The 23,038-nt window shown below is 39.5% G+C and overlaps 2 protein-coding genes across 2 annotated transcripts in view; both read left to right on the forward strand.

Annotated features, from left to right (window-relative positions):
* The first annotated feature begins 3,933 nt into the window (after positions 1-3,933).
* On the forward strand, positions 3,934-15,857 carry LTV1 (LTV1 ribosome biogenesis factor). The gene is made up of 11 exons (XM_019744499.2): positions 3,934-4,126; positions 5,110-5,241; positions 6,139-6,312; positions 10,148-10,235; positions 11,722-11,863; positions 12,223-12,478; positions 13,407-13,534; positions 14,477-14,616; positions 14,908-14,960; positions 15,155-15,355; positions 15,472-15,857. Exons 1-11 carry the CDS (start codon positions 4,124-4,126, stop codon positions 15,580-15,582), a joined length of 1,428 nt encoding a protein of 475 aa, XP_019600058.2. The 5' UTR covers positions 3,934-4,123; the 3' UTR covers positions 15,583-15,857.
* Positions 15,858-15,988: 131 nt separating this feature from the next.
* The window catches only part of ZC2HC1B (zinc finger C2HC-type containing 1B), a 38,447-nt gene continuing 31,397 nt past the window's right edge, over positions 15,989-23,038 (forward strand). The window contains exon 1 of the mRNA XM_019744445.2: positions 15,989-16,591. Within this exon, the coding sequence (XP_019600004.2) occupies positions 16,564-16,591 (28 nt within the window). The 5' untranslated portion in view covers positions 15,989-16,563. The remainder of the gene's footprint in view (positions 16,592-23,038) is intronic.

Raw genomic sequence — 23,038 nt, forward strand, 5'->3', positions numbered from 1 at the left:
CGAGGTGGTGTCAGAAGTCCTGCAGCGGAAGCAGTGCAAGCACCAAAAGATTTTGGAGACGGTGTTGCTGCTGATCAGATTGAAGATCTATGACCTTGGGAAGGGCAAATGCTTCTCAGGTACCGTCCGGCTTCAATCCACTCCCCGCCCCAAATTCTCAGTGTACATTCTGGGAGACCAGCAGCACTGTGAGGACACCAAGGCTGTCGAAATCTGACAGATGGACTTAGAGGTGCTGAAGAAATTCAACAAGAATGAGGAACTAGTTATAGTAGAAACATAAATAAATACAAATATATGTTGTTTTAAAAGGAAAGATTCAAATAACCAAGCGCTCATTTGGCGGGGGGAACTGGTCAAGAAGCTGGCCAAGAAATATTTTTTTGACTTCAGTCTCTGATTAAACAGATCCCATGAATTCTGGGCCGAGTCGATGCCTGAATAAGTCTGGCAAGTTCCCTTACTTGCTGATCCACAGTGAGAACATGGTGGCCAAGGTTGATGAACTGAAATCCCTGATTAAGTTCCAGATGGAGAAGGTGCTGTCTGGCAGTGAAGATGGCAGATGATGAGCTTGTGCACAACATCCACTTAGCTGTCAGTTTCCTGGTGTCATTGCTCAGAAAGAACTGGCAAAACATCTGGGCGTTATCCATCAAGAGCACCATGAGTAAGCCCCAGGGCCTGTACTGAGGCACAATGTAATAAATCATACTGCTACCAATTAAAACAAAAGAGGCTAGCCTGGTGGCTCAGGGGGTTGGAACGCTGTGCTCCTAATGCCGAGGTCGCCGGTTCAATTCTCACATGGGCCAGTGAGCTGTGCCCTCTACAGCTAAGATTGAACAACAGCTCTCCCTGGAGCTGGGCTGCAGTGAGCAGCCAGAGATTGGCCTGAGCTGCCCGGCTGTTTAGTGCCGCTGTGAGTGGCCGGTGGGCTGCTGTGGGCTGGTGTGTGCTGCTGTAGGCTACCATGAGCGGCTGACAGACAACTGGCCACCGACTGCCTCGGCTGGGGGAGCACAAGGCTCATAATACCAGCATGGGCCAGGGAGCTGTGTCCTACACAACTAGACTGAGAAACAACGTCTTGAACCAGAGTGGGGGGAGAGGAGGAAGAAGGGGGAAAAAAAAAAGACAAGCCAGGGTTTTGTATAATACCATTCTTAATGAATGCATTGTGCTAGATATTTTATTCAATAAATACCCAATAAGCTTATATCCAGAACCCAGAACAGTGTATGACACCTGTAAGCTCACCATACGTGTTGGCTTTTTGAAATGGGGTTCATTGTAATGGTTAAAGTTGTGATTCTCAAGCTACACCTGGGTTCACTCTTGGCTTTTTCACTTATGGCTCCGGGCCCTTGAGCAAAAGTAACTTAACTTTCTGCTCCTCAATCTCTAATGTGTAAAAATAAAAGGATAATAATAGTATGTCTCCTTAAATCCTTGCGTAAGAATTTAATGAGAAAATGTATGTAAAGTGCATTGAACAGTGTAATTATTATTGAGTCCCTACTATGCTATACTCTGGGGAAGTAAAGTTGGCAAGACAAAAATCCTTGCCCTCAAGTAGGTTACTGCAGTCTGCTTCTAAAAACAGGTGAAAATTGTAAGGATTGTCAATTTAATGTAACTGAGTAGAGTAGTGTAATCACAGGATACAGTGAAAACATTTGAAATGGGACCTAATTTTGAAGAACACAAACATACCTCATTTTATTGTGCTACATTTTTATTGTGCTTCACACAAATTGCATTTTTACAAATTGAAGGCAAGACCCTCCACCAACAAAAAGATTTCAACTCACTTTATTGAGATATTTGCTGTATTGTGGTGGTCTGAAACCAAGCAAACAGTATCTTCAGGGTATGTCTGTATAATTTTCCTAGCGGCAGAAATAACTAAACTAACACTTAAAGAACAGGGAGTAAAGAGGAGGAGCCTTTTAGATGGGCATGAGAAAGCCAATCTCTTTTAGGTACATTTAGGAACTGCGAACAGTTTGTCAGGACTGGGTCATACAGTGGTATGTGGGGGAATAAAGGTACATGATGCTAAATTGATAGGTAGAGATCAGGTGATATAAAGTCTTGCCTGTCATGCAAAAGAGTTTGCACTTTATCCTGAGGCCAGAGGATGGACATTGAAAGTTTTATATAGAGAAATGACATGACTGGATTAGAGTATTTAAAATGATAAATTTAATAAGAGTGTTAAAGAAGTGATACCTTTGAATATTTAGAAGGTAGAATGGACAAAAATTGCTGGCTGACTGCCTTAGGGAGACAGTGTAGCATATGGTTAAGAGTGTGGTCTTCCTGAACCAGACTGATGGGCTACACATCTAGGCTTTTCCACTTACTATGTGACCTTAGACAAGTCACCTCGATTCTCTGAACCTCAGGCTCCACATCTATAAGATAGGTTTAGTGTTTTCTAATTGTACTTAATAGGCTTATCAAAGGAATTAAACAACATAATGAATACAAAGTACATAGTGCAGTGTGTTTAGTGTTAGTATTAGACCAGTATGGGTGTGTGTATACATATTATACTATATATATACACAAGTACAATATTAAAAAAAAAAACACACAAAAAAAACACCAAGCAATATGGTTAAGTGGCCAGTCTCTAGTTAGACTCGGGTTTAAATCCCTGCTCTGCCACTTACTAGCTGTGTGACCTTTAGAAAGTTACTTATCTTTCTTATGCCTCAGTTTTAGTATTTGTAAGATAATGAAGATTAATAGCACCTCTGTCATAGTGTTGTGGTATAAGGAAAACATGAGATAATTCAGATAAAGTACCAAACGTTAATTTATTTAAGCAAATATTTATTCAGTATATGTGCCAGTCATTATTCTAGGCACCAAGGATAGACAAAGTAGTAAACAAAACAGTTCAAAACAAAATTAAACCTGCCTTCATGGAGCTTAATTATAACCAATGTATGACACATAAAAATGTTGTTATGTATTATCTCTGCTGCAAAGCATATCCCAGCACAAGTTCTGTGGTCCTAATCTAAGTCGTTTCTATAATTTTTATTGCAATAAAAAATTATATTCCATAAATACAAGTAATAGTAATATGACATAAAGACACAATCCAAGGTAACTCATATGTTGGAAAGACACCAGAAATTGGGAAGGGGAAACACAAATTTGAGAAAAGGTCTGCTGATAAAACTTGAAGTGCATTACCACCCTCTTTTGTCCAGGAAAAGCTATGAGAGTGAGCCAGCACCTGCCTGGAATCTTCCTGAGGTGTGCTTATGGCCTCTTTGCTTAAACCACATTAAAACACTTGAGGAAGGGCTTGGAAGAGAATAAACATTAGTTTCCACCTTATAAGATATGTAAACACCAAACGGATTCTGAATATACTAATTCAAACGCCTCTACCGCCAACAGTCTCAGAGGTATTGTTAACTGGACATTTCAACGCACAGTTCATTAATTGGTGTAACATAAAGACCTGATTAAGCCTGGTACAGCCTAGAATAGCAAGGCCCTGGGATCCTCCGTTGCTTAGGCAACCGCCTCTGCACCCGCCAAGAAAAGATGGAACCTGAAACTTCAGTGACTTGGGAGGGTAGCCAAGTCCCTTCTGGGTACGTTTTTGTGTGTGTGTTTGGTTTGTTTTACAGTCGGGAATTTTACAATTGTCAATGGGGATGCTAAATTCGTCGACGCTGTCCTCGGTAGAGGGCGCTAGAAAAGCCAGTGCCCCCACAAACAGCATCCGCTTCCGCGCCTGACCGCCCCTGGGAGCGTGTGGTTCCTTCTCCCAGCGAACTTAATTCTGGCGGGAAAAAGCCCCGCCCCCCGGGGGTGGGGACGGCCCCACCTTCCAAGAGCTTCTCGCGATCGCTGAGACTGCGTGAGCGCTGCGTAACTACCGGTCGCGACGCTTCAGCTCTCCGGCGATTGGTCCATTCCCACGGCCTGCTGCGTGACTTCCCGTCCCGGTGTTCGGTTTGCACGTGTATTTAGGCCTAAAGACGCCGCTGTGAGCTGGGCCTTGGAGCGCTCGGGACGAATCGTGTCACCTCCCCCGGGGCTAGGACAGTGTAGTCGCCGCGCTTTGGGGTGAGCGCCCCGCGGCCGCGACATGGTGAGCAGGACTTGGCTCGGGGGCGGGGCGCTCTGGGTTTGCGGAGGCCAGGATGGTTCCTTTAGTGCCAGTGGCCCCTGCGGCCTGGGTCCGGGAGGGTTTGTCCGAAGATGCGGGGAGGCCGTTTGCGGCGCAGTGGCCGCTATGGGTAACCCTCACCACCCTGGGCATACTTGGCAGATTAGAGTGGGCCTCCCCTTTGCCCCGAGGAGCCTCAAAACCTGTGACACAGGACGCAGACGTGTCTCCCTGTGCTTCATGAGGTCGGGCGGAAAGGGATTTGCTGGTCTTTCCAGACGTTGGAGTGGCAGGTGTCTGCCCGTCTGTTTGCTCTGGGTTAGGGGACTTAACGGGAGAGACAAAGGTTCGGCCCAAAGCAAGGTGGCTTACTCAACTGGGATGATGCTTTCTCGGTTTAGAAAACCAAGGTTGGGTAGTGAAATACAGATCTAGAAAGGGACGATGAATCTTACTAAATTTTAGCTGCTGTGTGGTGGTTTCATATAGTAGTTGGTACCTGCAGTGTGTATATTGCTTGCAACTGTCTTATCCAGATTCTCTGGTGACAGGCTCCTTGTCATTCTGATTCAACCTGCCAGGGACCTTCCCCGAGCACCCAGTCTAAAGTTACCCTCTAACCATTTGCACATCACTGTGTTTTGTTTTATTTCCTTTACCTGAAACCACTTTTTTTGATTTGCTTGAGAAGAATAGGGACTTGTCTGACTTCCCTATGGCTGTATCCCCAGCACCCATAACCAGGTCTACCTACACAGTGGGTGCCAACAAATGTTAGTTGGAGGAAGGTAAGTACAGATTTTATAGAACATAACTGGTAGTTGCTGTTGCCTTCCCTAGAAGTGTAGGTTTCAAAAATCTGTTGATCTTTCACGTAACTTATTGAAGATGCCTGCGTGGACTGATACTGTTCACTGGTTTTTTTGTTCTGTTTTAATGGCTTGTTCTGATTCTGTCCTTTGAAGCCTCACAGGAAGAAAAAGCCCTTTATAGAAAAGAAGAAAGCTGTGTCTTTTCACCTGGTCCATCGGAGCCAACGAGATCCTTTAGCAGCAGATGAGACTGCACCCCAGAGGGTTCTGTTGCCTACACAGAAAGTAGGTCCTGTGCTTTAGCCAATAAGTTTGTAGGGGCACTTTTGGTGGTTTTTATAAATTAGATTAGCCAGTTGCTATTCTCAGGTAACTGATGTTTTGGGAAATAAATTCACAGAAATAATTTTTTGTGACTGTGCTGATTTTTACATTATGCATATTTTGATTGAGAGGATAAAGCATCTTTGTTTGAGATGTTTAAATGAGTAAATCTTACAGAGTAATGGTAAATATTTACTCAACCATCAGCCACAATACTGGATGATGTTATTTAGGGTACAACCAAGTGCCCAATCTCTGCTTTCCCTAAGATCCTTTAATTTCATAACCACAACCTGCGTTTTGCCTTCTGGTCACTCATCTCATGAAGTGTAAAACATTGAAGCTCATGAGTTAGCTTTAGAAAATGCCAGGGAACCTTCACAAGGTTGATTTGGTGATTATCAGGCAGGATACCTGTTAAGTGTGGGTAACATGAAAGGAAATGTTGGGGAACATTGGCCCTATTTATTAATAGCTTTTCAGTAAATCCAGTTTGTGTGGTATGTTGAGAAGTTTCTTTGCATATAAATACAAGAAATTGTACTTAATTTTTCGAGGCACTCAAGTCTTTTTTCCTAACCCTCCAAGTACATGATAAAATAATTGTGTGTCTTGGCTTGAATTGTTGCACAGAAATGTCTAGTAGAAGGAAGAATTGTTTTCATTCCATCTTAATTTTATGTAGCACAATGGTTGAGAAGCTCTGTGTTTTGTGAGTTTAAGAATTCATTATCTCACCTCTATCAGCCAGACTATCCATATGCCATCCGCCTTCCATTCTGAAAGCTGTACTCACTGGAAGGTTCCTATGCCTTATCCTTGGAGGAGGTACTAATTCTCTTTTGCTTGTTTTCCTAGATAAATGATGAAGAAAGACGAGCAGAACAGAGGAAGTATGGGGTGTTCTTTGATGACGACTATGACTACCTGCAGCATCTGAAGGAACCTTCTGGGCCTTCGGAGCTTATTCCCACCAGTGCCGTCAGTGTACCCAACAGGAAAGATGAAGACGAAGAAACTTCAGTAATTTCAGTAAGACTTTTCAACAGTTTAAGTTTAAGAGAGAATGTGTAGGGGTGAGTGAAAAAACAAAAACCACCATTTTTAAATCAATGTAACTGTTGCAAGAAACAAAGTTTCAGTCTGAGGAGCACACAGATAGGCCGTGCCCTCACATAAAGTTGTATGTGTGTGCACACATATACACAATCAGAGAGTAGGCTGCCTGTTCTCTGGTGGCAGTTGTCAAAAATAACAGCCTTTGACAGAGAACTTTGGATAGACGTAGTCATGTTAGATAGCTCTTTTCAGTAGAAGAAAAGCAGCGGATATTCTATGTGTAAACAACAACTGCTGCAGCCTTATAAACTGTTCTATAGTAGAACTTTTGTAGAATGTTCAGATTTAACACTTAAAAGCTGCAGACTAATCATCAAAGAGAATAGATGCAATAGTTGTAATGAAATTTCTCTTAACAAAAATGCAGTTCACTTTAACACGTTATCTTTTCAGTACATACGCGAGCACATATTTATATGAAATTAGTGCTACCAATTTAAGTTCTGGTTTTCCCCGTTTATGTTAAGGATGCCCATATGTTGCATACCTTTGTTACCGGTATCTTATTTACTATTAGCATAAACTTCTCTGTGAAACTTTTATATCACCTGGCACTTAGAAAAAGGAGACAGTCATTTATTGGGTTTATTGACAAAAGGGAAGAGATAAAAAGGGCACCAAGTTCCCCTCCTTCTCATTCTCCAATCCTGTCATGGTCCAGGCATTTTTTTCTTCGTTGCAGATGTGATCCTAGCTCCTCCAATCCATACCTTGTTGCTTAAGGGGAGTTGAAAGGGTTAGATTTCAGGGTATCTTCTCAAAAGAGGTAACACCTGCAGCTGTGCACTGAGCAGGTCATAGCTTTCTTGTAAGGCCGCACACCCCACTGTCACATCTCTGAACCAATGTACTCCTTCCTCAAGGCTTGTTAGATCAATAGTAGGGTACTTATTGACTCCCTTCTACAGCGAATGGGGGGGTGGGTCCAATAGTGGCTCAACTTCTTTATCTCACAGACGAAAGTTTTAATCAAGTCCTAACTTTCTTCTGGCTGAATTTTATTCACAGTACAAGATAAGCTTTTATTCTTTATTCATTTCATTTTGTGTGACAGTAGTCATTATCTGATTGGCTTTTTTTTTTAATTCTTCATTATTTCATTTTATGCCCTTTTTTAAAAATTTATTTATTTTTTTTATTGGGGAACAGTGTGTTTTTCAAGGGCCCATAAACTCCAAGTCAAGTCCTTGTCTTTCAGTCTAGTTGTGGAGGGCACAGCTCAGCTCCAAGCCCAGTTGCTGTGTTCAATCTTAGTTGCAGGGGTCGCAGCCCACCATCCCATGTGGTAATCAAACTGGCAACCCTGTTGTTAAGAGCTCGTGCTCTAACCAACTGAACCATCTGGCCACCCCCTGATTGGCTTTTTAACAGAATAAGGCTCTTAAGTGGACACTTCAGTGATTACAAAGATGAGTGAATTATGTTTAAACACAAAATTTCCTTTGGTTTTCGGTAGCATGACACAAAAATCTAGATGAGTTTCATGTGCTTTTTTTTTTAACCTTATAGTAACTTGCAACAAACCACCAAAATTGAATAAATCAGAAATGCTGAATATGCCCTAAAAACAGAAAGTAAAGCAGTAGAGAAAGGCAGTACAAAAAAATTAACACTGCTTGAGTGGTCCCTGATTTTCACGTGAAGGAAAGCAGGTGCTGTCATGGTATAAAGCAGCTGGGCAAACTCAATATATTTAGTAACTACTGTAACCAACAAAAAGACTTACACTCTTCTTTTCAAAAACAGTAATCACTCTATAAACACTAATCGTGTATATGATTCTTTGACTATTTCTCAAGATTTGAAAACAATCTCCAAAGGTAGATTCACTAAATATAAGGTAATCTCCCCTTCTTTAATCCTTAAATTCCAAGGATTAATAATCACAAGTGGTATCTTTTAAAAAAGACCATGTATATATTTTACCACAGTTTTTAAAAATTAATGTAACATACCAAAAATCATTAAAGTTTGCACTTCAATTAGGTGAATTATATGGTATGTGAATTACATGTAGTGAACCTTTTTTTTTTTTTTTTAACAAAAAGGACTCTCCAGCAGGAAACCAGATCTTGGCCCATGTTTATGCCATTGAGAAACTCACTTTGGAAACCATAACAGTTTGCAAGGGGTCCATTCCTATATGTAGCTTTTTTTACTCATGCTCTTTCGAGGCTTCCATTTCAGCTTGCTCTGTCTGAGCCGGTGACAGTATACATCTCAGCTTCACACCTGCTACTCACCTGAGGATGGGGAGTGGGTGGTGAGGCACACGGAAATGGTGACATCTGATGGTGACCCTCACCTTATTAACCTTTTGGTTGAAAAAATGAAACTGAAGCATAAGGACAAGTCAGAAAATACGTGCCAGCACATTTTGAAGTTGATTGTGTGGTGTGAAGAATGAGGGGAGTTCGCACCGTGTTCCAGGACGGTAATCAAGACAGGCTTCATAGAGGCAGGAAGAACTGAGCTGGCCACTGAAGGAGGTGTCTATTGAAGAAAGGAAGGGAATTCCAGCCAGAAAGAAGGGACAACAGGTAGTGCCTGGCACGTGTGTGCTCCATAAATTGCTTTGAATCATTCCATGATGTGAGGAGCTGGACTTGATTTACGTAGAGGTCCTGTTACTGAGTAACAGTAAGAAGTTTGGGTACATAGAGTAGGCTTTGATTTTACAGAGCCTTAAAAATTCAGGAAGATCAGAAGATCACATAAAATATCAAAGGAGTTTAATCCACCAGTGACGTGAAGGTTGGATTAGGTGTAGACAAGCTAAGCCGTGATCGCAGTAATCTGTCTGGATTACCCATGAGGAAGATCGTGCCCAAAAGACTGATGTGAAGTCACTGTGTGCAAGAGAGTTCAAAGGGATACAGGGATGGAAAGAAATGTTTTATGACCGCCTAGGATTTACGGCAACTAATTCACAGAAGGGCTGTGCCATTATAGAGATTAGGACATTATCTCTGTTTAAGGGAAAAAATTTTGTTTTGAAACTTGAGAGTGGCGTTCCACGACCTGGATTTGAATCCCAGAACTTCACTTAACCAGTTTCAGGCAGGCAGGCCATTTAATGTTTCTTAGCTTTTGTCTCCCTAAAACATGCTGATTCCTGAAGGGTTTGTGAGGATTCAGTGGAATAATATCCTGGAGAGAGTTTTGTGAAGTATTGCAGGGAAGTTGCTTTTGAAATGATGGTGGTGGAATAATCATTAAAAAGTAAAACTGGAGCACACGAGAGGGAGCCCAGAAAGTAGCTGTGCCGATTCCCTAGGACCGGCCTAACAGATGACCACAGATTACCACTGGGTGGCTTACAACAATAGAAATGTATTCCCACCGTTCTGGAGGCCAGCAGTCTGAAATCAAGCTTTTGACAGGGCTGGTTCTGTCTTGGGGGCTCAGGGAGAGCCTGTTCCATGCCTGTCCCCGAGCTTTTGGTGGTGGCTAGCAATCCTTAGTGTTCCTTGGCTTGTAGATACATCGCTCTGGCCTTTTCTCTCCTGTGTGTCTTCGTGTGTTCACATGGCCTTCTTACAAGAACCTACCTGTCATTGGCTTAGGGCCCACCAGAATCCAGTATCATCTTACCTTAACTAATTACATCTACAAAGATCCTATTTCCAAATAAGGACACATTCTGAGCTGGGCAGACATGAATTTTGCGGGGACACTTTTCAACCCGGTCTAGTAGTTTAGAAGTATTGCTAAATAAACCTAACCGTTGTATAATTTCTTTTTCAAGACCACAGGAATTAAGTTGCCTTCATCAGTGTTTGCATCAGAGTTTGAGGAAGATGTTGGATTATTAAATAAAGCAGCTCCTGTTTCAGGTGTGTTTCGTTTCTTTACCTTTTGAAATGGATATAACTCTTTTAACAAAAAGAAACATACTAATGATACAGAGTTTTTTTGTTTCCTGATAGTGTTGAAACAATTGAGATGTGCCTGAATTCAGATTAGAGATCACTAGAAAAGGATGAGTGTGATTGGCATCCTTTTCTTTTATTGCCATCAAATTCTTAGTCTTTGAAGTTCCTATCTGGAGAGGAAAGTGGGAAAATTATTTTTGGTGATTTTTAGAAGGGGAATTTTAACCTTGACCTAGTCTCTTACAAAGGAATCAGTGATACTTAGCCTTATGTACATGTAGCATAATCTTGAAGATACTTAGTATGTTAGCTTTTAGGAGTTCTTACAAGAGTGTGAAGTATTTTGTAGAAGTTCCATTTTACCATCTATTCCAGATACACTGAAAAATTACCTTTTTTTTTTTTTGCAGTACCAACATTGTATTTTAGAATAAACACAAAAGTCCACAGAAGTGATGTTTGGTATTTTCTCCTAAATTGCCTTAATTATTGAGTAGCACTTGTCATGTAGTGTTTATTTATTGTACAGATCTTTGAGTTGCCACTCTGTGATAGGATCTTGAGTTAAACCAGAATAAAGCATAATCCCTGACCTCAAGGAATTTACCATCAGTTGGGAAAGACAGATGATAAATGGGCTATTACGATTCCAATACAAACGAATAAATGATGAGGCATCAAACCAACCTTGAGGAGTTAGGCAAGGTGTCCTAGAGAAAATCATGTCTAGGTTGATTTCTTAGGTAGTAGAAGGTAAGCAGGTAGATGAAGGAGGGTGGGGTGGGAAGGAGAGGCTATTCCAGACAGAGGAAACATGTGCCAAAGCAGGAGAACGTGAATATAGGAAACAACATATTTCAGCATGCCTAGAATGAAGGGGAATGATTACTATGAAATGAGGCTTGAGAATCAAGCAGTGGCCACGTTGTGAAGGGTGTTGGAAGCCGTGTCAGTTTACAGGTTTGAACCTAAAACTTTTTCTTGGGCTCTGTAGTATTTTTACTTATAGAACACAGCTGAAGAAACAGGTTGGGATTTACTAAATCTCAGTCTGAACAGATAAGGTTTAACAGGCTAAAAATATTTAATTTGAGTTACTTCTAACAGGTAAGAGTTATTTCTAATGGGTGAATTTAAAGCCCAGTTTCTTCTTGCAGGTCAAAGCTTTGAATTTTGCTAAATAGACACAGAATAATATTGTAGATCTATAATGGAAGGGTTTTTTACCAGTGGATATTGAAACCAGAAGGATTTTTTTTCCTTTTTTATTTTCTTGCAGTCATCCATCTCTCTTTCACTTAGACTGAACTTCTTAAAGTTCCTTAATCATTCTTTTATGCTCAATACATGGAATCTGGCATACAAGTATAATAGGTGCTCGGATTACATTAAGTGAAACGACGATGCTTTCTTGGGAATTATTACTCAATTTCTGTTTTCCTCCTAGGCCCTCGGCTGGATTTTGATCCTGACATTGTTGCTGCTCTTGATGATGATTTTGACTTTGATAATCCAGATAATATGCTTGAAGATGATTTTATCCTTCAGGCCAATAAGCCCAGAGAAGAGGAAGGGGGAATGGATATACGGTATGTGTGGTTGGTTTCGAAGCAGAGATGACATGACTCTTGCTTCTTTAATAGGAAAGTAACCATAGAATGTTACACCTGAAAGAGACTTGAGAGCATTTAGTGTGAGACTTCTGTGGTTTGGAGCAGAGAATGTGCGACGTGAGCTCTTCACAAACCATCAGCAGGTGGGGCTAAAGTGCAAGTTGCCTGATTGCTTGTTCCTCACTTCTGCAAATACGCCAGGCAGCCAGGCAGCACAGCTGTTCCTGCCTCAGCAATTATCCTCCCTCAGATACCCCCAAATTTCACTCGTGTAAAGTCATTGGGTTCTGTTGTTTTTCAAGTTGTTTTGACAATTAATTTATCACTGACTTCAGGACACCTGAGGCTGAAGATGGCAGTGAGTGGGACGACGTGGCTGATGAGAAGGAAGGAGGTAGTGACGATTACTATGGCTCTGCAGGCTCATTATCAGATGAGGACGTGACTGCCTCTGGACAGTCTCTTGGGGCTCTAGGACATCATTTGTTCTGGGAAGAGGAAACGAAAAGTCGCTTTACTGAGTATTCTATGACCTCCTCAGTCATGAGGAGAAATGAGCAGCTCACCCTGCATGATGAGAGATTTGAGAAGGTAAGGTCCCCAGTTAAGGGCCTTTTAATCCTAGTGCCTAATTAATTTTATAGGACACTGGAATCCAAAGCGAGAACTTGCAGCGTTAGAAACAGCCTGTAACTTTTATTAAAACGGACCATAAAACCACCCTAATTTTAATTCTGGTAGAATTAAAACATGGCTTATCCAGCCTGACTTTGCTCTTAGAATGCTGACATTTTGACTCCAAACCTCTCCAGTTACAATCCCCAAGACTGCTGTTTCCTTTAAGCATTGGCCTAAGCACGAACAGAATTCCATTTCGTTCAGCTTTTGTGTGTGTGTGTGTGTTGCTCACTGATATACCCCCAGGCCCAAAGTGGTGTCTGGCATTTGGTAGGAGTTTAAACCATGAACTGTTCAGTGATGGATGGATGGCTTTCTTCAAAGTAAATCTAAGGTAAAGGTTCTAACTTTGCTGCCTTTTAAATAAGTACTAATTTCCCTCTTCGCTGAAAGAACTAAGCAAACTATTGCTACAAATAACCTCCCTTCAGAAGTTACATCACCCCCTCTGACTCTTTTACAAAGCCTGACAGTGTGAACAGTATTTGAATAATACAGAAAACATTGTCTAAACATAAATGAAATTTGTACATTAGTTTGCATAATCGATGAATTTGAAAGTATCTGTAAAATATTCTGAGGTAAAGATTTCTGCCCAGCATTTTCTCTCCAAGCTGAACAGAATAACTGCCTTTCATGTTCGTATTCAGTGGCAGCCTACTTCATTCTGAACATAAGTCTTAAAGTGCCAGGTACAGTGTCTTCCACATATTGTTATAGATGTGATCTCATGGTCATGCTTATATTATGTAGGAATAAAATGAACGTAAAAACATTTAAATGCTGTAGTCTTAATGAATACATTCATTTTCATGGTATCTTGTCTCTTTATATATTCAAGTTTTATGAACAGTATGATGATGATGAAATTGGAGCTCTGGATAATGCTGAATTGGAAGGTTCCATTCAAGTAGACAGCAATCGCTTAGAGGAAGTTTTAAATGACTACTATAAAGAGAAAGCAGAGAAGTACGGCAACTTTTCCTTGTTTATCTGCTTTTTTTCCTTTTCAAGTAAAGTCTGTAATTGTACAAGTGAATCGAATCACCCAGTTAGAATCCATATTAAGAAAGGGGTACATTTTCCATAACCTTTGGCTCACATTTTGATATTAAGAGTTCTGAAGCTGAATATAAAAGTTGGTGGGAACATACTGAGAACCACTTTCTCTAAAACTTTGTCCTAAGAATCATGATGGAAGAACTTGAGGGTTCTAGTGCGAAGTAACAAGGTCACATTCCACTTAAGAATGAGATGGTGCTTCTAAGCCTTTCTGACTGAAAACTTACTCTGACTTCTAAGCGTATATACTCTTAATCTCCCTGAAATGCCAGGCGTTCTGAGAAGTAGATATTTACAACTTATAGCAAGACAAGAATTTGTTTCTCCAGCCGGATTAGTATAACTTTCCAGCCAAATAATTTGGTGAATCATCACCCACATTAAGGTGATTTGTCGGGAGAACTTAATGGGGTGTTTACATCTGCTAGGAAGGTCTGATGTTCCACGATCACTGTCATGTGCAGCTCCTACAGCAGGATAAGAGCTGCATACTTGAAGTGAATTATTTGAATACTTTGGAGAGACAGATGGGCTCATGCCTTCAAGGCTTTGAACAAGATTGTTTCAGGAAAGCTGCTATTTTGTTTAATGTGTTATATCCTTGCAAAGATGCAGACAGATTTTTCCTTCCTGTCAGCAGAATGAGTGTCCAAAACCTGCTGAAAGGGGGAGGCAGGGCTAGATACAGCTGATTTTGAGAGGAAGTAACAGAGCACATGAGTATGTGAGTTTTAAAAAGTGCTGTTGTTTCCATACTTTAAATGCAGTTTAAGTGACATATAGTATCATAATGGGTGGTTTTCTTATTTTCCCTTCCTCCACCTTCATTTTTGAAAACTCAACCAAAAGTTGTGTAAAACTGAATACTCTAGAACCCTTGGAGGACCAGGACATGCCAGTGAGTGAACTTGACGGGTCTGAGGAAGAAGAGATTGTTACTGTAGTTCTTGAAGAAGTCAAAGAGAAGTGGGATTGTGAATCCATTTGTAGTAAGTATTTTGATGTCCATTTTACTGCTGAAAGTACGACAGTAATTTTAAAGTATTAAGTACATCACCTGTTTTAAAAGGTACATATTTGATTAAAATAACTTGGAAAATAAATAACTTGGAAAAAAAATTCCTATTTTTAAGGTATAAATGATATAAAAAAACATTTTTAAGAGAGATTCCAGTGTTATTGTGAACTAGGAAGACACCAAAGTTGGAAAAATAGTAATGTAAATTAGTGTTTTGCTGAACTGAAAGTATACTTATTTATAATTTTTTGTTTGTTTTTAGGCACATACTCAAATTTATATAACCATCCACAACTTATCAAGTATCAACCAAAGGTAAGTCCTGATGTCCTGAGCTATTTGAAATGTGCAGTGCAGGAAATGAAGTGTACAAATGATTTTCTCATAGTGGGCTTACCTCCGGTGGCTAGCAACACCGCCAGGAAAAGCGTCAACAATGTGTCATAAGAGAGCTCGTTTTTAACAGGAATGGGAAATAACCCTTGTGCTGTTTTTGTCTTTCATTTCAGCCCAGACAAATCCGAATATCTTCTAAAACAGGAATACCTCTCGATGTCTTACCTAAGAAAGGATTCACAGCAAAGCAAGCTGAACGAATGCAGATGATTAACGACAGTGATCTCCCCAAGGTGTCAACCCAGCCACGCTCCAAAACTGAAAGCAAAGACGATAAAAGAGCAAGAAAGCAAGCTATAAAAGAAGAGCGCAGGGTAAAGCACTTTTCTCAGACGTGAGATTTACAGAGAGCTGGTGGGCAGGGAGGTCCTGGGAGTCTTTAGTAAAATTAGTTTGAAGATTTGACTAACATGAATATATTCTTGTACAGGAGCGGAGGGTAGAGAAGAAAGCTAACAAATTAGCCTTCAAACTGGAAAAAAGAAGGCAGGAAAAGGAACTGCTGAACTTGAAGAAGAATGTTGAAGGGCTAAAGCTATGACAGTGGAACATTTAGGTTAAGGCATGTTCCTGTGAGGGGCCCCTCCTTCTGCTCAAGAGCCAACGAGGAGCTTCAAGGAGACAACACTGACCTGCCATTTGTATTGGCAGGTACTAAAGGAAAACAGTACAATGTTTGTATTTATACCGGCGAGTTTGTAAATATTGTAATATTTTTAAATTTAATATGATAAGCTTAGATTTGCTCTGAAGTAAATGACTTCATGAATGTGAAATGTTCGAGTACATTAAAGGTAAATGTCTTCATAACTTAAATGGAATTAGTGTGTTCTTCATTTATTTTTCTGTGGTTGTCCCAGTTGTCTTTTGCAGATGTTCTCCAATATTCTTTGAAACCTTGCCACTCCTTTTCTGGAGTTAAGTGGTTTAATTGGCTGTATATAGAAAAGTGGCCCAGTTAAGTTTAATTTTGAAATGCTGAGTGGTAAGAGTTTTTCTGAGAAGGTTTCACTGGTAGGAAACTGTTTCCCTTTGCTATATGTAAAGGTTATTTCAAAAGGATGGTAAAACTGAGTATTAAGGCTGTTGGGACTCAGTTACTGGATGACTTGCTTTGGGAATTTAGGAGCAGTGAAGACAGGAAACAGAAGAAGAAATAATCAAGAAAACGTCCTTGGCTTCAGTGAGTACCTGGCTGAAAGTCAGAAATATTCACTTCAGTTTAAACTAGAAAGCTTGTTTTTCAACATTATTTAATGCTTGGAACCATTCATACTTGATTAAAATGCACAGTTGAAAACACCCTACTTTTCGATGGGGTTTTTTTTGTTTTGTTTTTTTCTTTAAACTTTTTAAAGGCTGAAGCAGTGACGCCATCACAATTGTTAATTATTTGGTAACTGTGACTTCCTTGCAGTGGACAAGTTGTTAGTGACCTTTGTTCATGTGTCCTTGACTAATGTGTTACCTGGACTCTTCTGGAAAAGGCATCTGGACACTGCTGCTCTGAGTTGGGAACAGAATGGCTAGGGCACAACTCTTTTTAGCAGGTGAGCTGCATTTGCCATCCCAGTGATGAGGAAGCGTCTTCATTGGTAGTTCATTTGATTATGTTTTTCCAAAGCTTGTGATTATCTTGTTCTATATGTTATCAATTCTAAATCCAAGTAATTATTGTAGGAGTTTTAGAAGAGCTGTGAGAAACGGTAGCATTAGGTACCCAACCAACACTGACATAAAAAACTTGGCAAAGAGCTTGTCATTACAAAAGTAGAATACTGGAAAGTGTGTATCAGTGCCAGCCTGTGGAAGCAAATGGTCAGATGATGGTTTATGGTAGTATTGGGAACGTATTAAATCCTTAAAGGACTGACCACTTATTTTGTTAATTGTCTCCGTTGGATGTTTCTCACAACCATCAAGAATCTTCTAGACATGGACTGTTATTTTGACTGTGCTATTCACAATCCATTTTATGAGCTAATTTTACTGTTCCTTACCCAAAGGGTTTAAATCAGCACAATACGTATTTTGCAATTCAGAAAATGTGGCTATAAGCCATAGTCTTGGTGAAACATATTGTGATTTAGGTTGATTATCTTCCAGATTTAAAGATTTTAATTTTATTCTGGAGAATAAATTCTTGCACGATATTTTGAATTATTTTGTAACACTTGGGGATATTTATGATTTGAATTGTCTATAAACAATGCTGGGCAACTTAACATAAGCTCCGTGCTAAATGTTGGGAGTCCAAAGCGTCAGGAGGATTTTGCTTCCAAGGACTGCATTATCTGAGGAGGCAGGGTGTGTGCAGCAAAATAAAACGAGCAGAGCCACGTCACTGTGATAAGTACCACTTGAAATGAGAATCTTGGTGCTTGCTGTTCCCCACGAAGTGCTCTCACTGCAGATAAACCTCCCTCAAGATTGTGTCCAGTGATCACCTCCCCACAGCTTTTCCCTGACCATCTATTTTAAAACAGCACATACATCCCTCCCTTGCGTCCTTCATGCTCCTTCCCCTCTGTATGTTCATAGCACCTATTGGCATTGGAAATGTATCCTGTTTTTTAATCTCTCACTAGAAGTTGAGGGCAGGGAATTTTTGTTTACCACTATCACCACACTCTAGAACAGTGCCTGGCATTAGGTAAGTAATCACTAAGACGTATGTGAATGGATAGTTGGGAAAGACGTTTCAGGAAAGAATTGCTTAAATGTGAAGGGAACCATGGGATCTAAACCTAATGTTAGCAAGGAGTGACATCCTAAGGCATCCCAGGTAGGGTGAGGCATTTGCCTGCTTTATTTTGACCTATTTTGTTTAAGCATTGTCCATGAGTGGTATAAAATCACTTTTTCAGATATTTTAAAACGACTGTTATTTTACAATTCAAACTTAAGGATCGGGAGCTATTACCATTTGGGTGTGTTACCTGTGATACATTGTATCCACACCTCCATTGTGATGTCATCATAGCACCTCAGGTGAAGCTCAGAACTCTAACCATCCTGTAAACTTTAATGTTACATTATTAATACTTTTATGTTGCTTATTCTGTGTGTTGACATAGTATGTTTTAGCCTGCTTGTTTGTTTCAGTTAAAGGTCAGGAGAAGGTAAAAATTCTAATGGCTTTCCAGGAGAAGGTATAATAAACACATAACCCACTCTTCAAGTAAAGAAATAGAACACTGAAGCCACCTGTGGGTCCATCCTCAATTTTGTTTCACTCTTTTTCTTCAGGTAACTCTTATGTACTATCTAGACTTCATCACCTGTATGGTACCCCTAAACACAGTACCGTGTATGGTTTTGAATAATTAAGAAGCATAAATCTAGCTCTATGAAGGCAATGTTTACTACCATTTGATGAAGGCATCCTTGAAAAAAATGAGCAGAATAGACTCTGAGTCTGATTTCAGCTTCTAGAGTTTACAGGAGCCCCAAGTGGAGATGTCAGTGAGCAAGGTGATGGGTGAGTCCTAGGGAACGTAAGTCACCTCATTTGGAGCATCCTGGATCTCCTGCAGAAGAGCGCTTAGAGGTTGTTTGCATGTTTTATATTTTCTGCCTCTTAAGTTCACCATGACCTACCTATATCTCTCTCAAGAACCTTCTCATGAAATGAAATGAGTGTCTTCAGCTATCTAGACATTAGAATATGAAGGGGAGAGCAGGCACTTCATTGGGACATGGTTATACAAGCCAAGTAGAGGACAGAGTGGGAACCCGATATACTGGGACATACTGTTCTCAGATTACAAAGGCAGTGCCTATGCTGACAGCCTCCAATATGTCTGAGTCTTTAATCATACACTTCCACTCTGGACTCAGGTAGCTCTCTAGTTCTGGTGCCGGGCTGTTATCCTTGGAGTTCCCTTTCCTCCTGTGTTGAATTTCCTTTTTGCTCATCTTGTTGCAGAGCACATTCTTCAGTAAATCTTGAGACAGTGCACAGGATGTAAGCTTTTTGAAACCTTGCATGTCTGGAAATGTATTCTACCCCATATTTTAATTTTATTATTAGTTTCAGGTGTACAAAACATTGATAAGCCATTTACACCCCTCATAAAGTGATAGCCCCCCACACGTCTCCTACCCCTCTGGCAACGTGCATAGCAATTACAATACCATTGACTGTATTCCCTATGCTGTACTTTACATCCTGTGACTACATGTGTGTGTATATATATAATATATATAAAATATATATATTATAGTTGACATTCAATATTTTATATTAGTTTCAGGTGTACTTGCAATGGTTAAGCATTTATATAATCTATGAAGTGACCCGCCCCCATAAGTCCATTACCCATCTGACACCATAGTATTTATAACATTATTGATTATATTCCCCATACTGTATTTCACATTCTCGTGACTATTTTGTGACTACCAATTTGTACTTTCTAATCCCTTCACCTCTCATCCCCCAAACCCCCTCCTGTCTAGCAACCATCAGTTTTTTCTCTATGAGTCTATTTCTGTTTTGTTTGCTTTCTACCTCCATATTTGATTGATAGCTTGGCTAGGTATAACATTGTAGGTTGTAGATTATTTTCCCTCAGAAGTTTAAAGGATTTTTCCCATTTCATTTTTACTGTTTGGAATTGAAAGCCATTCTGATTCCTAATACTTTATATGTTACCTTTTCTCTCTCTCTCTCTTACGTCAGAATCTCTGTCTCCAACATTCTGAAATTCCACAATGTTGTTTTTTGTTATAGATCTATTTTCATCCATTGGGCTGGGTCCTGTAGAAGGTTCATGTCCATTCACTTCTGGAAATTGTTAAAAAGTATTTTTATTTTCTTCCTTGTGTTTTCTCCTTTTGTCTCTTGAATTCCTATTATTTGGAATAGGACCTTCTGGACAGGTACTCTAATTTACTATGTATCTCACCCATTTCTATTTCATTTTACTTTACTTTCTGGAATAGTTCCCTAATTTTATCTCCCAACCTTCTATTGAGGTTTTCATTTCTCCTTTAAGACTTTTAATTTCCAAGAGTTTTAATTTTCCTTTAAATTGTTTTTTTTGTTTGTTTGTTTGTTTGTTTTGGGCTTAAATACTAGAGACTTTCTTCAGATCTTTGGAAATTCCTGTCCATGATTAAGATTGGAGGAAGAAAACACTGGAAAGTCTAAATGGATGAGTAGTATTTAATGATTTTGAGCTTTATTGTAGGGTGGTCTGGGTGAGCTGTTTGGAAATCTTCCCAATGTCGGTACCTTTAGTTATTTCCTCATGGAATGGTCTGTTCCCAGGGAAGTTTTCATTCTGCTTTGGGAATAAGGGACTACTGTGTTTCCCTGAAAATAAGACCTAGCCAGACAATTATATAAGATTGGGTCTTATAGTAAAATAAGACTGAGTCTTACATTAGTTTTTGCTCCAAAAGACGCATTAGAGCTGATTGTCCGGCTAGGTCTTATTTTCGGGGAAATACAGTAGCAGGTAGAGTTCTGTGAGTCAGTAAAGGAAGGTAGGTATTGGGGTGTTCTCTACTTTCATTATCACTATTCATGAGACTAATTACTAGGTTATATATATACATATGTGTGTGTGTATATATACATATTATATATGTACACACATATGTAGAGTTAGTCTTAATAAATCATGGAGTCCCTATTTGCAAATTTGTCTACCTGCTAACACTTGTAACCCTAAAATCAATAGTCATGGTGCTTTTATGCACATAGCACTTAAAAAGTTGAGTCACCTGACATATGCATGTTCCCAGCTAAGGTAGAATACAGGCTCTGCCTTTTGGCTTTGGTTCTCATACTGTAAACAAGTGTGCTTTTCACAGCCAAGTTAGTGCCATATTTTTCATATTTTTTTCACTTTCTCTTGGTGATTTCACTGTTTAAAACTTCCACCAAGAATAGTGTTGTAGTGTTGTCGAGTGTTTCTAAGTGCAGGAAGGCTGTGTTGTGCCTTATGGAGCAAGTATGTCTGTTAGATAAGCTTCATTCAGGCATGAGTTACAGTGTTTGTTGTTGGCCATGAGTTCAGTGTTGTTGAATCAGCAATATTTAAATAAAATCTTTAAACAAATACATAAAACAAGGTATGTATTGATAGGTTGATAAAAATATTGTGACCAGAGGCTCACAGGAATCTAATCCTGTATTTCCCATCAGAGTAACGAGTCCGTGTTGGCTTATTTAGTGCTTACAGAGACTTGATGGAACATCACGACCATAAATACTGAACATCAACCATAGGCAATCTAGAACTCTTACCTTCTTTTCAAAAAACTTGCACCCTGATCCTCCATATTTCAGCAGTCTCTTCCTCCTCATTTATCCTATCCCAGTTCCAGAGGTTTATGCTGCTCAGGGATTGCTGTGACTTTGAAGGTTCCTGCAGTGCAAACTGGATGGTTCTCAGTCTCCCTGCTGTCAGCCTGGGAAGTGGCTTTTGATGTAGCTTTAGGTCCTCCGAGTTTGTTATATCCGTCAGCTTTCCAGATTCCAATTGTTTTATTTTTTGTTTTTGTCTTCTTTCCTCCCTGTCCACGTGTTTCTTTATGTCTCTATGTCCATTTGTTCCTTTCCTGTAGAATTGTGGGGCTTTGGGAGAAAGCTAATATTGATGGGGTGTTCTCTCTGCCATCCTAACTCAGTCGATTTATTTTTGTTTTATGACTCATGTCCCTGAGATAAGTTAATAAGTTGAGGTCAGCATGCCACCACCTTTGCCATATGGCCTTGGAAGATGTCGAAATTGCTAATGTTTGCATGATCTGGATTGTAAAGGACTTAAGAGTTCTTTTACTTGCCGACAACGGAATGAGAAAACATCTTCCATTTTCCTTCTCTATCATGGCTTTATAAGGAAATGTGAATTAGTAGGTGTCTTTACAAAGCATTCTTCCAGCTCAGAAAAAGAATGTCTAGTCACAAGTAGAATTTTTTCCAATTTCATTACAACCATAATCCTCTCCAGGCCTCTTATAAAATTTTTGAACTGAGATCTTTATAATGCTTATTTTTCACTGTTAGCATGCTAAACAAAACTGCTGATCACTTCCAGATCACTTTCCGTTCCTCATTTTAAAAATCATCTAGCATTTTAAACCAATATACAAAAATAATAGCTAATAGTCTACAAAGTAAGACTCCAGTTAGGGTAAAGACAGAAATAGCTAGATTGATACTCATTGCTTTAGAATCTGCTGTCAAAAGATTTTTGTTTAATGTTGTTATTTTATTCTGATTTTTAAAACAGTCATGGTATAATCTTTGTGGATATATTGAAAATGCAGGAAACTAAAGAGATCACTATATATGTATGGAATCCTTCCAGTCTTTATTTGTAAATATAATGTATCGTTAATGGATAAAATCCTTCCAGTCTTTATTTATAAATATAATGTATCATTAATATTTTCCATGTTATTCTCTCACAAATCATTTTTAATTACTATATTATCACTTACTGGTTGGTGACCTTTTTCTGTAAAGGCCAAAAAATATAATTAAAGTAATATGGTCTCTGTTACAATTACTCAACTCTGCTGTTGTCTCATGAAAGCAGCTGTATATATTATATAAAGAAACAAATGGGCATGGCTGTTCACCAATAAAATTTATTTGCAAAAACATTCAGCACCAGATTTGGCCACAATTTGCCAACCCCTAGATATTTTTTAAAAACTTTTTATATTGATGTAATTATCACAAAGTTGCAAAATAGTACAGATATCCCATGCACACTTTACCCAGTTTCCCCCAAATTACATCTTAAATAACTACAGTACAACATCAAAACCAAGAAATACGCATTGGTACAGTTGTGTTTATAGTTCTGTATCATTTTATCCACATGTAACTGCCACCACGGTAACAATACACATCTGCTCAGTCATCTAAAGGTCTTCCTCATTTCACCTCCATGTAGTCACAACAACTTCCCTCCCTGGCCATCTCTACTTCTTGGCAATCACTCATCTATTTTCCATCTCTATAATTTTGTCAT

Source organism: Rhinolophus sinicus, linkage group LG05 (assembly GCF_036562045.2).
Source record: "Rhinolophus sinicus isolate RSC01 linkage group LG05, ASM3656204v1, whole genome shotgun sequence".
In the NCBI taxonomy this organism is placed as follows: Eukaryota; Metazoa; Chordata; class Mammalia; order Chiroptera; family Rhinolophidae; genus Rhinolophus; species Rhinolophus sinicus.